The sequence below is a fragment of the Hyperolius riggenbachi genome, chromosome 3 (assembly GCF_040937935.1).
Source record: "Hyperolius riggenbachi isolate aHypRig1 chromosome 3, aHypRig1.pri, whole genome shotgun sequence".
In the NCBI taxonomy this organism is placed as follows: domain Eukaryota; kingdom Metazoa; phylum Chordata; class Amphibia; order Anura; family Hyperoliidae; genus Hyperolius; species Hyperolius riggenbachi.
This window is the reverse complement of record NC_090648.1, coordinates 99,893,580-99,909,184: the sequence shown is the minus strand read 5'-3', so window position 1 is coordinate 99,909,184 and position 15,605 is coordinate 99,893,580. Positions and strand designations below refer to the sequence as shown.

General features: G+C 41.8%; 1 protein-coding gene across 1 annotated transcript in view; it reads left to right on the top strand.

The window, feature by feature from the left end:
• The window catches only part of PIWIL2 (piwi like RNA-mediated gene silencing 2), a 217,451-nt gene that overhangs the window by 54,972 nt on the left and 146,874 nt on the right, over positions 1-15,605 (top strand). Inside the window, exon 5 of the mRNA XM_068274691.1 lies at positions 481-657. Within this exon, the coding sequence (XP_068130792.1) occupies positions 481-657 (177 nt within the window). The remainder of the gene's footprint in view (positions 1-480; positions 658-15,605) is intronic.

The following is a 15,605-nucleotide window of genomic DNA, read 5'->3' as shown; positions in this document are numbered from 1 at the left end:
ACACACACACACACACACACACACACACACACAAATAATGGACACTTACCTGGGGCTTCTACTGGCCCCCTGCAGCTGTCATGTCCCACGTCGTCCTGCTCCTTAGTTCCCCACCACCGGTCCCTGTCTGATATTCGTCTAAGTAAGTTCCTGATAGCGCGCACGGGAGTGAGCTTGCGTGCGGCCGCAGTCTTATTACGATTGAAATTAGACCGGCGGGGAACGGAGGATCGTTTGAGGACGGCGTGGGGACATTACAGCCGCGGCGGGGAAAGGGAAGAGCGGTATGTCACGTCGCGGGCGCAGGTCGGCTTCAGGGGGCTAGCAGATGCCCCAGGTAAGTGAAACTCTTATTTTTCTTTTACTTTCTATGTGCAGGAATTTTATCTACAGAATTGGTGTTTCCCGCAGGGATCCCTGTGAGAAAAATAATTTTGTGGCGACCTCAAAAAATCCTATTTAACATGTTTCTCTTTGCAGAATGCCACTTGGCCCACTGATCCCCCAGAAGTTGCCTCCATCTATGCCTGGTAGGGGACTTGGAAGGGCTACTGTGTCTACTGTTCCGACTCCTGTGTCTTCAGTTCCTATTTCTTCACCTCCTAAGACTCCGAGCCCACCAGCAGCCACTGCTACAGTGAAGAGGGAGGAAACCAGGTGAGAACCCACAGGGAAGGAAATATAGGATCTCTTTGGGGCCCACCTATAATGTCTGATTTCTTTCATTCCAATGAAAATAAAAAATCATGACAAACTCACTGCACTTGAGTTTGACGCACTTTTTCAAAAGTTACAGTGATTTTACTGGAATTTTTATTCAGGCGAATCAAAATAGCTCCAGAATGCACTTTTAAAAACGCAAATACACCCAGTAAAAATGGTCCCTAAGAGCCCTTTCACACTTAATGAGTTGGTATGCGTTAGTACACATTGGTATGTGTTTTTTCCATAGTGCATTGTGAAAAAGATTTCAGTTAAAAAAGGCGTATAGTGTGAACTGTGCCATAGGAAAACATTGGCATTACTTTGAAAACCAGTTTTCTTTCAGTTCTAACTGAGAGCAACTGATTTAAGTGTAAAAGGGGCCTTAGTGAGTCTTATTTTGCCAGTAAAGTTTAAACGCTCAACTTTGCCATTTGTAAATACCATTGTCAGGGTGATCGTAGCTCCAGTAATTGGTGGGGGAATTCCCAGGGCGTGGGGTGTAAGCGAGTATGTGTTTTCACCAGCGCACCACGCAAGGGGTGATGGGCTGTCACCTGTGAGGGACTACTTTGCTTCCTGATGCCCATCAGGTCACGACCCCTAGGGCTACCCCACCAGTGATGAGGAGAACAGGAGGGTGAACCTTGCAATGGGTTCGAGGGAAGGTGGATAGAGGAACAGACCAAACAGATGTGACAGCACTGACTGATGATTGACCCGACAGGTAAGAGAACTGACAGAAGGGTTGACTGACAGGTGACAGGATTGGATGATGGCGGGATTGACGAGTGACAGAAATAAACAGACAAGTCTGATTGGACTGAACTGACAGGGCTGAATGGCGTGACAAGAGTCACAATGGCGTGCAACACGGAAAACAGCATGAGCAGCGATTGGCCAGTGTTTAACCACTTTGTCCTCCTTGACGTATAAAAACGTCAAGGAGGACATGCGAGCTCCTGCGGCCGATCGTGCACGCGCACTCCCGGCCGCGGATTCGGTAGCCCAGGAATCAATGAATTGGGCTATGGTGCCCGATCACTGATTCCCCTCCTCCGCAGAAAAGCGACAGCTTCTCTCGAAAGCTTCACTTTTTCTGAGTCTATGTCCCTCCTCTAAGCGTACATTGTATGCTTAGAGTGACGCATGTAAACAAACTCAAGGTTGCCATCTTGTGGCCAAAGAGTAAAACTACACCTAAAAGTAAAAAAAAAATTACACTACACACATTTTTCCCTAAATAAAACACTATATTTACTTCCCACCCTCCCAAAATTACTCACATAAAATGTTTAATAAAAAAAACCCGAAAACATTACAATAAAAAAAACAAATATTTACCTAAGGGTCTAAACTATTTAAATATCTATGTAAAGATGACATATTTCTATATATATATATATATATATATATATATATATATATATATATATATATATATATATATTTTTATGAGCTTGTAAATAGTGATGGATGCAAATCGGGAAAAATGCTCTTTTATTTCCAAATAAAATATTGTCGTCATACATTGTGATAGGGACATAATTTAACCACTTAAGCCCACAGGGTTGAAATTTTTTTGCATCTTAGCAACTTTCACCTCCCATTCATTTGCTAATAACTTTATCACTACTCGGCACAATGAATGGATCTATATCTTGTTTTTTTTCGCCACCAATTAGGCTTTCTGTGGGTGATACATTTTGCTGAGAATGTATTTATTGTAAATCCATTTTAACAGGAATATTAAGAAAGAAATGGAAAAAAATCATTTATTCCTCAGCTTTTGGCCATTATAGTTTTAAATTAATACATGCTACCATAATTAAAACCTATGTACTTTATTTACCAATTTGTCCCGCTTATTACACCATTTAAATTATGTCCCTATCACAATGTATGGCGCCGATATTCAATTTGGAAATAAAGGTGCATTTTTTCAATTTGCGTCCATCACTATTTAGAAGCCCATAATTTAATAAATCATATTGATATACTCCTTTGACATGCATATTTAAAAAGTTCAGACTCTAAGGTAACTATTTTTTTTTTTTTGTTATTATTGTAATTTTTTTTTTTTTAAACTTGTATGTGGGTATTTTTTTTGGTGTAGGAGGTAAACAGGGTTTTTTTTAATGTATTAAAATGTATTTATTTAACACAAAGTGTGTTTTTGGTGTAATTTGCTATTTGGCCACAAGATGGCCAAAGTCAAAAAGTCCTGGGAGCGATCGATCTCGCTCCCAGGCAGAAGAAAGGAGACCAGAGCTCAGAAAAGCCGCAGCGTCTGAAGAGACTGTCGGCTTTTTTCCAGGGGGTTTCGATCAGCGAAATGGATTTATAATCCCTTTCACTGATCGGTGGGCTAACGGCCAGCAGCGAGGGCGCGCATGGGGGGGCCCGCTGGAGCGCGCGCGACCCACGGGAGTGCGCGCAGCCTAACTGGACGAAAATTTTCGTCCAGTTAGGCTGAAGTGGTTAAACGGTGAAATAACCGTGCAAATGGGCAATTACAATACGTGGGTTTTAATTATGGAGGCATGTATTATTTTAAAACTATAATGGCCGAAAACTGAGAAATAATGATTTTTTTCCGTTTTTTTCTTATTCTTACTGTCAAAATGCATTTACAGTAAGGTAGCTCTTAGCGAAATGTACCCCCCAAAGAAAGCCCAATTGGTGGCGGAAAAAACAAGATATAGATCAGTTAATTGTGATAAGTAGTGATAAAGTTATAGGCGAATGAATGGGAGGCGGAAAAACAAGATATAGATCAGTTAATTGTGATAAGTAGTGATAAAGTTATAGGCGAATGAATGGGAGGTGAACATTGCTCGGATGCATAAAGTGAAAACGACTGAGAGCTTAAGTGGTTAAATACCCTGGCCTTCGCGCCAGTGCCGTAGTCCCGCCCACCACCGCGGCTACAAATGAGTTGTAGAGGCATGCGCTACTTAGAGCAAGTACGGGGTGCTGCAGCTAGAGGACAGCGTCCACGCCGAGCCTGGAAGTCTCCCGGGGCGGCATCTTGAGAGGCCAGCGTTGGACCCTGGGACCGGTAAGTAAAGCAATAATGGAGGTAGCAGGATGTAGAGATGTTCAATGGGAATATTAACTTGTAGTAACAAGCAAACTGGCAGTGTTCTATGTGCTCCTCCAGGGAAGCTCAATCATGCTCTGATCTCAATGGCAGCACAGAAAGCTGTAACAAACATAAATCAAGCAGTTACAGTGGTTTGCAAAAGTATTCGGCCCCCTTGAAGTTTTCCACATATTTTCACATTACTGCCACAAACATGAATCAGTTTTATTGGAATTCTACGTGAAAGACCAGTACAAAGTGGTGTACACGTCAGGGCTGTGGAGTCGGAGCAATTTTGGGTGCCTGGAGTCGGAAAAAAATACTCCGACTCCAAATGAATTTAAACTGTAATTAAAATAGAAAATATGATAAAATGTTCTATTTCTCAGATAAGTCGTCATAAATAATTTATATATACAGTAATAGCTGTGCTTAGTCCACAAAATGAAATAAACCAATCAAAATTAGATGCTTGTGCTGCTTCAATAAAGCAGTCCCCGTATTTTTAAAGTTAAATATACATATCTGATTGTGACTGTACAGTATATATGATGTGTACACAGGAATCTCTTATATATCCAGTTTGGCCTATCTGAACGAACTTACTCGTCCAGATAGGCTCTGCGGCTGCTGCAGCGTGGTGCGTGCGATCCGCCGCTAGCCCCCCGAGCAGTGAATGGGAATATAATTCCCATTCACCGATCTACGTCCCCCGGAGAAATATCGACGCTTTCTATTCAGAGAGCGCTGTATTTCTGCCCCCAGGAAACATCACTTTCTTCTTTTTAGTTCCTTGATGCGAGATCGTTCGCATCCAGGACTTTTTTGACTGTGGCCATCTTGTGGCCAAATAGTAAACTGCACCCACATACATTTTTTTTTTTATTAAACAACTGTTATTTTACATGTAAAATTAGCTGTTTCCCTCCCACACCAAAAATTACCCAAATACATTTTTTATTAAAAAAAATGCAATAAAAAACAAAAACAACATAAATAGTTAAACCCAAGGGTCTGAACTTTTTAAATATGCATGTCAAGAGAGTATGTTATTATATTATTTTAAATTATAAGCTTATAAATAGTGATGGACGCAAATTGAAAAAATGCACCTTTACTTTTAAATAAAATATCGGCGCCATAAATTGTGATAGGGACATCATTTAAACGGTGTAATAACCGGTACAGATGGGCAAATAAAATACATGAGTTTTAATTACGGTTGCGTATATTAATTTCAAACTATAATGGCCAAAAACTGAGAAATAATGAATTTTTTTCATTTCTTTCTTAATCTTCCTGTTAAAATGGATTTAGAAAAAAATAATTCTTAGCAAACTGTAATACTCACAGAAAGCCTAATTAGTGGCGGAAAAAACAAGATATTGATCAATTGATTGTGATACGTAGCAATAAAGTTAATGGCGAATGAATGGAAGGTGAATGTTGCTCGGATGCATGCGGTTTTCGACACTTTGGCGCTGAATCGGATATACTAAATAACATCTATGCTGTAAGAATAAAGCCTGATGTGTAGCTGTGTCACTAATAGAGATGGTCAATGAGATGGAAATAATTCTGCGCTGATGTTGGTTTATGCGGATGTATTCACTCTCTTTGCTTATGAAGTCAAACAATTTGATATGTTGCTAAAATTTGGTTTAGTGACTACGAATTAAAGGTTACCTAAATGAAAAGAAAAGTGTTATACGTACCTGGGGCTTTCTCCAGCCCCCTTCAGGCTAATCAGCCCCTCGCTGTCCTCCTCCAACACCTGGATCTTCTGCTATGAGTACCGATAATTCAGTGCAGTCCGGCCACATGTTGCTCCTACAGCCACGAGCATTCTGCATTCGGCGGCGGGGTGTGTGCATTTGGCGGCGGAGTGTGTGTATGCGCACTACGCCAGACTGGCTCAAGAACCTGGACTCATAGCAGAAGATCCAGGTGGCGGAGGAGGACAGTGAGGGACTGATTAGCCTGAAGGGGGCTGGAGGTAGCCCCAGGTATGTATAAAACTTTAATTTAATCTGTCTCAGGTGTACTTTGTTACACAGTAGTACTATACTCTACATATGCACTCTCCTTACTATGTTTCAATCAACAAGATTTTAATATGCAAATTAGAGGAGTCGGGAGTCGGTGGAATCCTAAACTGAGGAGTTGGAGTGTGGACTTTTGTACCGACTCCACAGCTCTGGTACACGTGAGAAGCAGAACGAAAATCATACACGATTCCAAACATTTATTACTGCAAAGTGGGGAGTGCGTAATTATTCAGCCCCCTTTGGTCTGAGTGCAGTCAGTTGCCCATAGACATTGCCTGATGAGTGCTAATGACTAAATACAGTTGTATTCAAAATTATTCAACCCCCACTGAAATTGAGTGTTTTGGCCAGTTTGACATTGATTTTGATCATTTCAGTCATCTTATTTACAATTAAATCAAAGAGGCACTTGTAAGTCAGACAAATATAACGTAACATTTATAAGGAAATAACCACAAATGTCTTTTCTGTGCTCAAATCATTATCAGTTTTATTCAACCCCCAAGTGACTTTTTCTTAGTACTTAGTACAACATCCTTTTCCAGTTATAAAAGCTTTTAAACGTGAAGCATAGCTTGACACAAGTGTCTTGCAGCGATCTACGGGTATCATTCTTCATGGGCAAAATCCTCCAGTTCAGTCACATTGTTAGGCTTGCGCGCTGCAACTGCTTTCTTTAACCACTTTACACCCAAAGGTGCAGATATCTCCATCCCTTTTTCCATCCTTTCGCCCCCAGGGACGGAGATATCCGCAGCTCCCGCCGCTGCCCGCACTCCCGCTCGCTCGTGCGCACGCTCCCGCTTTCGTGCACGCCGCCACCCGCTCGCCCGACGATAAATGAACGGGGAAAACTGTTCCTGATCGTTGATCTAAGCCCCCCCGCAATGATCGGCTGCTTCTATGAAAAGCAGCGATCATTGTGAAAAAAAGTTTCCCAGCCTCATAAGACTTCCTGCAAGCGTACTTCCTACGCTTGCAGGTCGCATAAACAAAAAGTTACTGTGGCCATTTTGTGGCCAAATAGTAAAACTACACCCTAAAGCATTTTTCATATACAAATACCTTAGTTTTACACTAAAAATTAACTCATTACCTCCCACACTCCCCATTTTGGTTTTTTTTGTAATAAAAAAAAAAAATTACAATAAAAAAATACATAAATAGTTACCTTAGGGACTGAATTTTTTAAATATTTGTCAAGAAGGGTATAACACTGTTACTTTATAAACTATGGGCTTGTAATTAGGGATGGACGCAAAACTGAAAAACATGCACCTTTATTTCCAAATAAAATATTGGCACCAAACATTGTGAAAGGGACATAATTTAAACGGTTTTATAACCGGGACAAATGGCCAAATAAATTTTATGGGTTTTAACCACTTTTCCACTGAGGGCTTTTACCCCTTGAGCACCAGAGCAATTTTCACCTTTCAGCGCTCCTTCCATTCATTCGTCTATAACTTTATCATTACTTATCACAATGAAATGAACTATATCTTGTTTTTTTCGCCACCAATTAGGCTTTCTTTAGGTGGGACATTATGCCAAGAATTGTTTTATTCTAAATATGTTTTAATGGGAAAATAGGAAAAAATGTGGGGAAAAAATCATTATTTTTCAGTTTTCAGCCATTATAGTTTTTAAATAATGCATGCTACTGTAATTAAAACCAATGAAATGTATTTGCCCATTTGTCCCGGTTATAAAACCGTTTAAATTATGTCCCTATCACAATGTTTGGCGCCAATATTTTATTTGGAAATAAAGGTGCATTTTTTTTACGTTTTGCGTCCATCCCTAATTACAAGCCGATATTTTATAAAGTAACCGTGTTATACCCTCTTGACACAAATATTTAAAAAGTTCAATCCCTAAGGTAACTATTTCTGTATTTTTTTTTTTATTATTGTAATTTATTTTTTTTAATTACAATAAAAAAAAAATTGGGCAGTGTGGGAGGTAATGAGTTAATTTTTAGTGTAAAACTCGTGTTTTTGTATATGAAAAATGCTTTAGGGTGTAGTTTTACTATTTGGCCACAAGATGGCCACAGTAACTTTTTGTTTATGCAACCTGCAAGCGTAGGAAGTACGCTTGCAGGAAGTCTTATGAGGCTGGGAAACTTTTTTTTTTTTTTTTTTTTCCCCCCTCACAATAATCGCTGCTTCTCATAGAAGCAGCTGATCATTGCTGGGGCTTAGATCAACGAACGGGAAAGTGACGACCCAGGCACCCAAAATTGCTCAGACTCCGACTCCACAGCCCTGTGCAAGGTACCATGAATGCTCTTCAGTACCAGGAGATATTGAATGAAAATGTGATGCAGTCCGTCACAAACCTGAGGCTTGGGAGACGTTGGACCTTTCAACAGGACAATGATCCCAAGCATACCTCCAAGTCCACTAGAGCATGGTTGCAGTTTAAAGGCTGGAACATTTTGGAGTGGCCATCGCAGTCACCAGACTTAAATCCGATTGAGAACCGCTGGTGGGACTTAACCATTTCACAACTGAGTGGTTTTACCCCTTGAGCACCAGAGCAATTTTCACCTTTCAGCGCTCCCTTATTCATTCGTCTATAACTTTATCATTACTTATCGCAATGAAGTGAACTATAATCTTGTTTTTTCGCCACCAATTAGGCTTTCTTTAGGTGGGACATTATGCCAAGAATTATTTTATTCTAAATGTGTTTTAATGGGAAAATAGGAAAAAATGTGGGGGGGAAAAAAAATCATTTTTCAGTTTTGCCCATTTTTCAGGTTTGCCCGGCCGCGTGCCGCTCCCACAGCCAGGAGCATTCTGCACCTGTCAATAGTGCTGCGCAGGTGTAGTACGCTCCCGGCGGCGGAGTGTGTGCATGCGCACTACGCCAGACTGGCTCAAGTACCTGGACTCATAGCAGAAGATCCAGGTGACGGAGGTGGACAGCGAGGGTCTGATTAGCCTGAAGGGGGCTGGAGGAAGCCCCCGGTATGTATAAAACTTTAATTTCATCTGTCTCAGATTTACTTTGTTACACAGTAGTATTATACTCTACATATGGGCAGCACGGTGGCGTAGTGGTTAGCTCTCTCGCCTTGCAGCACTGGGTCCCTGGTTCGAATCCCAGCCAGGGCACTATCTGCAAAGAGTTTGTATGTTCTCTCCGTGTCTGCGTGGGTTTCCTCCGGGCACTCCGGTTTCCTCCCACACTCCAAAAACATACGGATAAGTTAATTGGCTCCCCCTAAAATTGGCCCTAGACTACAGTATGTACACAACATAATATAGATATATGCCAATGGTAGGTATTAGATTGTGAGCTCCTTGAGGGACAGTTAGTGACAAGATATATATACACTGTACAGCGCTGCGTAATATGTCGGCGCTATATAAATACTAAATAATAATAATAATAATATGCACTCCCCACAGAGCTGCAGGGAATCCACTGAGAATGTTGTGCACATTGAACCCAGAGGTGTTGTCTATCACCCATAAACCTGGTTCAGATTGTGCATAAAGAATTTGTAATAGAGGAAGAATCTCCTCATTCCCCTGCAGAGTACCTGCACATCATTCTTACATGTACCCACAGTTACATTACCTAGGGCCTGATAGATGTTCTTTGTTCCGATCTGTACCTTTTTTGAAGTACTCTTACCAAGGACTAGTTTTAGTCTATGACTAAAGGGAATAAATATGGCAGTCTACATATCCTCCTTACTTCAGTTGTCTTTTAAAACTCCTAAGCGTTGGCAGTTAAGAGACGAATTTCAAGTTACATACTTTCAATCAACAAGATTGTAATATGCAAATTAGAGGAGTCTGAGTCGGTGGAATCCTAAACTGAGGAGTCGGAGTCGGTGGATTTTTGTACCGACTCCACAGCCCTGACCTTGCACACGCTGAAGCTTCTCTGTACCTGCAGAAGCAAAACAGCCCCAAAGCATGATTGACCCCTTCCGTCTCCACTTTGCGTTTCAGGTAGCGCACAGCAGTCGAAGTCAGCATTTTCTTTCTGCCACGACCAGTTAGCATTTTTAACAGTGCCCTCTGCCTTGAATTTGCGAATTATGCTTTCTATGGTGTTTCTTGGTATGTTTAACATCTTTGCAATCTTCTTATAGCCATTGCCCTTCCTTTGAAGAGAAATCACCTCTTTTCTTGTCTTCCTGGACCATTCTCTTGACTTCACCATGTTTTAAACACACCAGTAAGGCCCAGTGCACACCGAGCGGTTTTTGGATCGATCCGCCGGCCGCATCCGCCTATAAAAACGCTTGTCTAATGTATTGCAATGGGATGGTGCACACCGGCGGTTTGCGGTTTTTGCCAAGCCGCAAACGCACCTCCTGCTGCGCGTTTGCGGATTTCGGAAGCGTTTCGTCCTCAATGTAAAGTATAGGAAAAACACAAACCGCTCTGAAAAACGCTACTTCAGAGCGGTTTGCCAGGCATTTTTGTTACAGTAGCTGTTCAGTAACAGCTTTTACTGTAACAATATGTGTAATCTGCTACACAAAAACGCACCCAAAACCGCTAGGTATGTTTAGAAAACCTCTCTAAACATACCTAGAATCGCTCTGAAATCAGCTCCCAAAACCGCTAGCGTATTGCGGATCTGCTAGCGGTTTTGGTGTGCACTGGGCCTAAATGTCTAGAAGGCGCTGAGTATCAGTCATTTTAAATCTGCTTATTGGTGCTTCTTATGCTTGATTGCTGCTCGGTAACATCCATAGGTGTTTTCAATACCTGATCAAAAACACTTGAATGAACCTCTGTTCTTAAAAGTTGTAGTCTTTAACCACTTCGCCATATCTGGACACATATATCCGTCCAGATAGGCAGTGGTCCTGCAGCCGTGTGGTCCCCCCCCCCCCCTCCCCTCCCCCCCCCCCCCCCCCCCCCCCCGATCAGTGAATGGGAATATAATTTTCATTCACCGATCTAAGTCCCCGGCAGAAATACCGACGCTTTCTCATCAGAGAGCGTGGTATTTCTGCCCCCAGGAAACTTCATTTTAGTTCCTAGATGCGACATCGTTCGCATCTAGGAATTTTTTGAATGTGGCCAAATAGTAAACTGCATCCATATACCTGTATTGAATAAAAAAATACATTATATTACATCTAAAATTGGCTATTTACCTCCCAAACTAAAATTACCCAAATACATTTTTGTATTAAAAATAAAAATAAAAAAAATTACAATTAAAAAAAAAAAAAATACATAAATAGTTACTTAAGGGTCTGAACTTTTTAAATATACATGTCAAGAGAGTATCTTATTAAATTTTATAATATTATAAGCTTGTAAATAGTGATGGACGCAAATTGAAAAAATGCACCTTTATTTCTAAATAAAATATCGGCGCCATAAATTGTGATAGGGATGTAATTTAAATGGTGTAATAAGCGGGACAAATGGGCACATAAAATGCATGGGTTTTAATTACTGTAGCATGTATTAATTTTAAACTATAATGGCCAAAAACTGAGAAATAATGATTTTTTTCCATTTCTATCTTAATCTTCCTGTTAAAATGTTTTTACAGTAAAGTGGCTCTTAGCAAAATGTACTACCTAAAGAAAGCCTAATTAGTGGCGGAAAAAACGAGATATAGATCAATTAATTTTGATAAGTAGCGATAAAGTTATTAGCGAATGAATGGGAGGTGAACATTGCTCGGATGCATAAGATTTTCGAAGCTGTAGGCTGAAGTGGTTAAAGAGACACTGAAGCGAAAAAAATTACGATATCATGAATTGGTTGTGTAGTAGGGGTAACATTGGTAGCAAAAAAAAATTCTCATATTTTTATTTTCAGTTATACAGCTTTTTTTTTTATAACATTACACCATTCTCTAAAGGTGGCCATACACTGGCCCGTTTCGACAGCAGATTCGATCACTGGGATCGAATCTGCTGGCAATCGTTCGCGCTACACGCCGAATTTCGATCCTTTTCGTCCGATCCTGTCGATCGCTCCGTGCGGAAAATTAGCGTCGATCGCCCGCGGGTAGGGAGCATGTCGATAGCGGCGTTCGAGTACCCGACGCAATAGAGCCGCATACATTACCTGCTCCGCCGGCACGTCTACGCCCGGTCACCGCTGCTCCGTGTCCGCGCTGGTCTCCGGCATGCTTCAGTTTCTCCGGCCCGGCAGGAAGTTTAAACAGTAGAGGGCGCTCTACTGTTTAAACTTCCTGCTGGGCAGGAAGAAGTAAAGCATGCCGGGGCCGGAGACCAGAGCGGAGACGGAGCAGCGGTGACTTGGGGACTGGAGTCGCGCCGACGGAGCAGGTAATGTATGCGGGCGGGGGGAGCGGCGGCAGCACCACCACCACCACTACAGATTGTGAACGGTTTCAGGCTGAAATCGGTTCACAATCTGTTCGCAGTAAAGGTAGCCATACGATCCCTCTCTGATCAGATAGGGATCTGTCAGTTGGTCGAATCTGATGGCAAATCGACCAGTGTATGGCTACCTTAATACTTGCAGTTTACACATTACTCAGCACTCTAAAAGTTTTTGCAGAACAGGTAGTGAACTTTTGACATGTCCTGAACTGTTTTCTGCAAAAGAAAAACACAATACAGCTGAGATAACCTAATCTGAAGTTAGAGCTCTCCATCACTTTCAAAGTCACAGAGCTCAATGGCTCTTTTGCATAGATAACAACTGGAGTTTCTTAACTCTTCCTGTACTGGAAACAAATATTAGACTTATGTATCTGCTCCTAATGCTTTATTTCTTAGCTTTACTACACAACCAATTCATTATATCATAATTTTTTTTTCGCTTCAGTGTCTCTTTAAGGGGTTGAATAATTGTGTCAATGAAGAAATCACAAAAAAAAAACATTTTATACTATATTACAAAAACAATTGATGTCATTTTAGTTGCATTTGGTTATTTAAAAAGTCCTTATATAAGATTTCATTCTGAACACAATTACAAATGTACACAAATTCCGTAAGACCCTTTACAGCATTGGGGGTTGAATAATTTTAGACACAACTGTAGAGTGCACCTGTGTGTAATCTAATGTCAGTACAAATACAGCTGCTCTGTGACTGCCTCAGATTTTGTCTAATAGAATATTGGGAGCAGCAACACCATGAAGTCCAAGGAACACACCAGACAGGTCAACGATAAAGTTATTGAGAAATTTAAAGCAAGCTTAGGCCCGGTTCACACTAGCGTTCCAGGTCCAGTTTCCCCGGACCGGAACGCACCGTATACTGTACAAACGGACCCGGATGTGAATGGATACATCGTTAATCAATGTATCCATTCACACCCGTCCGTCTGTCAGGATCCGGGTCCGGGCTGCGGTCAGGATTTTTCCAACATGCAGCATTTTTCCGGAACGCAGCTCCGGCCGCCGCACCTGACCTTGAACCTGACCATTTTCCCCGCACCATAGGAAGTGATGAGAAACGGAAGTTTCTCATCACACTGGCAATAGGAACGGGTGCTTACGGCACCCGTCCTTTGCCACATGGGGGGGTCCAGGCATGGACAGATAGGAGCCCCCACTCTCCCCATGCCTGTCTCTGCTGCTGCGCCTGTTTAAAGTACAGTATCGGCAATCCGGAAGTGTTACTTTCCGGATGCCGAACTGATACTTTTTTGTTTGCAACCTGACCGGATCCTGAGGGATTCGTACGGCCCCCCGGACGTACGGCCCGGTTTCACACAAAACGCTAGTGTGATCCGGGCCTTAGGCTACAAAAAGATTTCCAAAGCCTTGAACATCCCACGGAGCACTGTTCAAGCGATCATTCAGAAATGGAAGGAGTATGGCACAACTGTAAACCTACCAAGACAAGGCCGTCCACCTAAACTCACAGGTCAAGCAAGGAGAGCGCTGATCAGAAATGCAGTCAAGAGGCTTATGGTGACTCTGGACGAGCTGCAGAGATTTACAGCTCAGGTGGGGGAATCTGTCCATATGACAACTATTAGTCGTGCACTGCTCAAAGTTGGCCTTTATGGAAGAGTGGCAAGAAGCCATTGTTAACAGAAAAGCATAAGAAGTCCCGTTTGCAGTTTGCCACAAGCCATGTGGAGGACACGGCAAACATGGATGAAGGTGCTCTGGTCAGAACACACCATCCCCACTGTCAAATATGGTGGTGGCAGCATCATGCTCTGGCGTTGCTTCTCTTCTGCAGGGACAGGGAAGCTGGTGAGAGTTGATGGGATGATGGATGGAGCCAAATACAGGGCAATCTTGGAAGAAAACCTCTTGGAGTCTGCAAAAGACTTGAGACTGGGGCGGAGGTTCACCTTCCAGCAGGACAACATAAACATAAAGCCAGGGCAATAATGCAATGGTTTAAAACAAAACATATCCATGTGTTAGAATGGCCCAGTCAAAGTCCAGATCTAAATCCAATCGAGAATCTGTGGCAAGATCTGAAAACTGCTGTTCACAAACGCTGTCCACCTAATCTGACTGAGCTGGAGATTTTTTGCAAAGAAGAATGGGCAAGGATTTCAGTCTCTAGATGTGCAAAGCTGGTAGAGACATACCCTAACTGACTGACTGGCAGCTGTAATTGCAGCAAAAGGTGGTTCTACAAAGTATTGACTCAGGGGGCTGAATAATTACGCACACCCCACTTTGCAGTTATTTATTTGTTAAAGGATACCACAACTGACATGTGGCATAATGAGATAGACATGGGTATGTACAGTGCCTAGCACACAAATAACTATGCTGTGTTCCTTTTTTTCTTTCTCTGCCTGAAAGAGGTAAATATCAGGTATGTAAGTGGCTGACTCAGTCCTGACTCAGACAGGAAGTGACTACAGTGTGACCTTCACTGATAAGAAATTTCAACTATAAAACACTTTGCTAGCAGAAAATGGCTTCTGAGAGCAAGAAAGATATAAAAAAGGGGGAATTTCTTATCAGTGAGGGTCACACTGTAGTCACTTCCTGTCTGAGTCAGGACTGAGTCAGCCACTTACATACCTGATATTTACCTCTTTCAGGCAGAGAAAGAAAAAAAGGAACACAGCATAGTTATTTGTGTGCTAGGCACTGTACATACCCATGTCTATCTCATTATGCCACATGTCAGTTGTGGTATCCTTTAAAAATGTTTGGAATCGTGTACGATTTTTGTTCCACTTCTCACGTTTACACCACTTTGTATTGGTCTTTCACGTGGAATTCCAATAAAATTCAGTGTTCTCCTCAGGCCCTTTTAGCCGGGTGATGCACCCGGCTAGTTTTGGTGAGTGCCCGGCTGTCATCGGCTCACCTCCTCTTCTGCTGTAAACAGAGTTGTACAGAGAAGCACTGGCCCTGCATTCTCTCATCTCGCCCCGCCCAGCTACTATTTCATGCCACCCGGCTGGAGAAAATTTCTGGGGAGAATACTGAAAATTGATTCATGTTTGTGGCAGTAATATGACAAAATGTGGAAAACTTCAAGGGGGCCGAATACTTTTGCAAACCACTGTAACTGCTTGATTTATGTTTGTTACAGCTTTCTGTGCTGCCATTGAGATCAGAGCATGATTGAGCTTCCCTGGAGGAGCATATACAGGATCTTCTCAAAAAATTAGCATATTGTGTTAAAGTTCATTATTTTCTGTAATGTACTGATAAACATTAGACTTTCATATATTTTAGATTCAAATACACACAACTGAAGTAGTTCAAGCCTTTTATTGTTTTAATATTGATGATTTTGGCATACAGCTCATGAAAACCCAAATTTCCTATCTCAAAAAATTAGCATATTTCATCCGACCAATAAA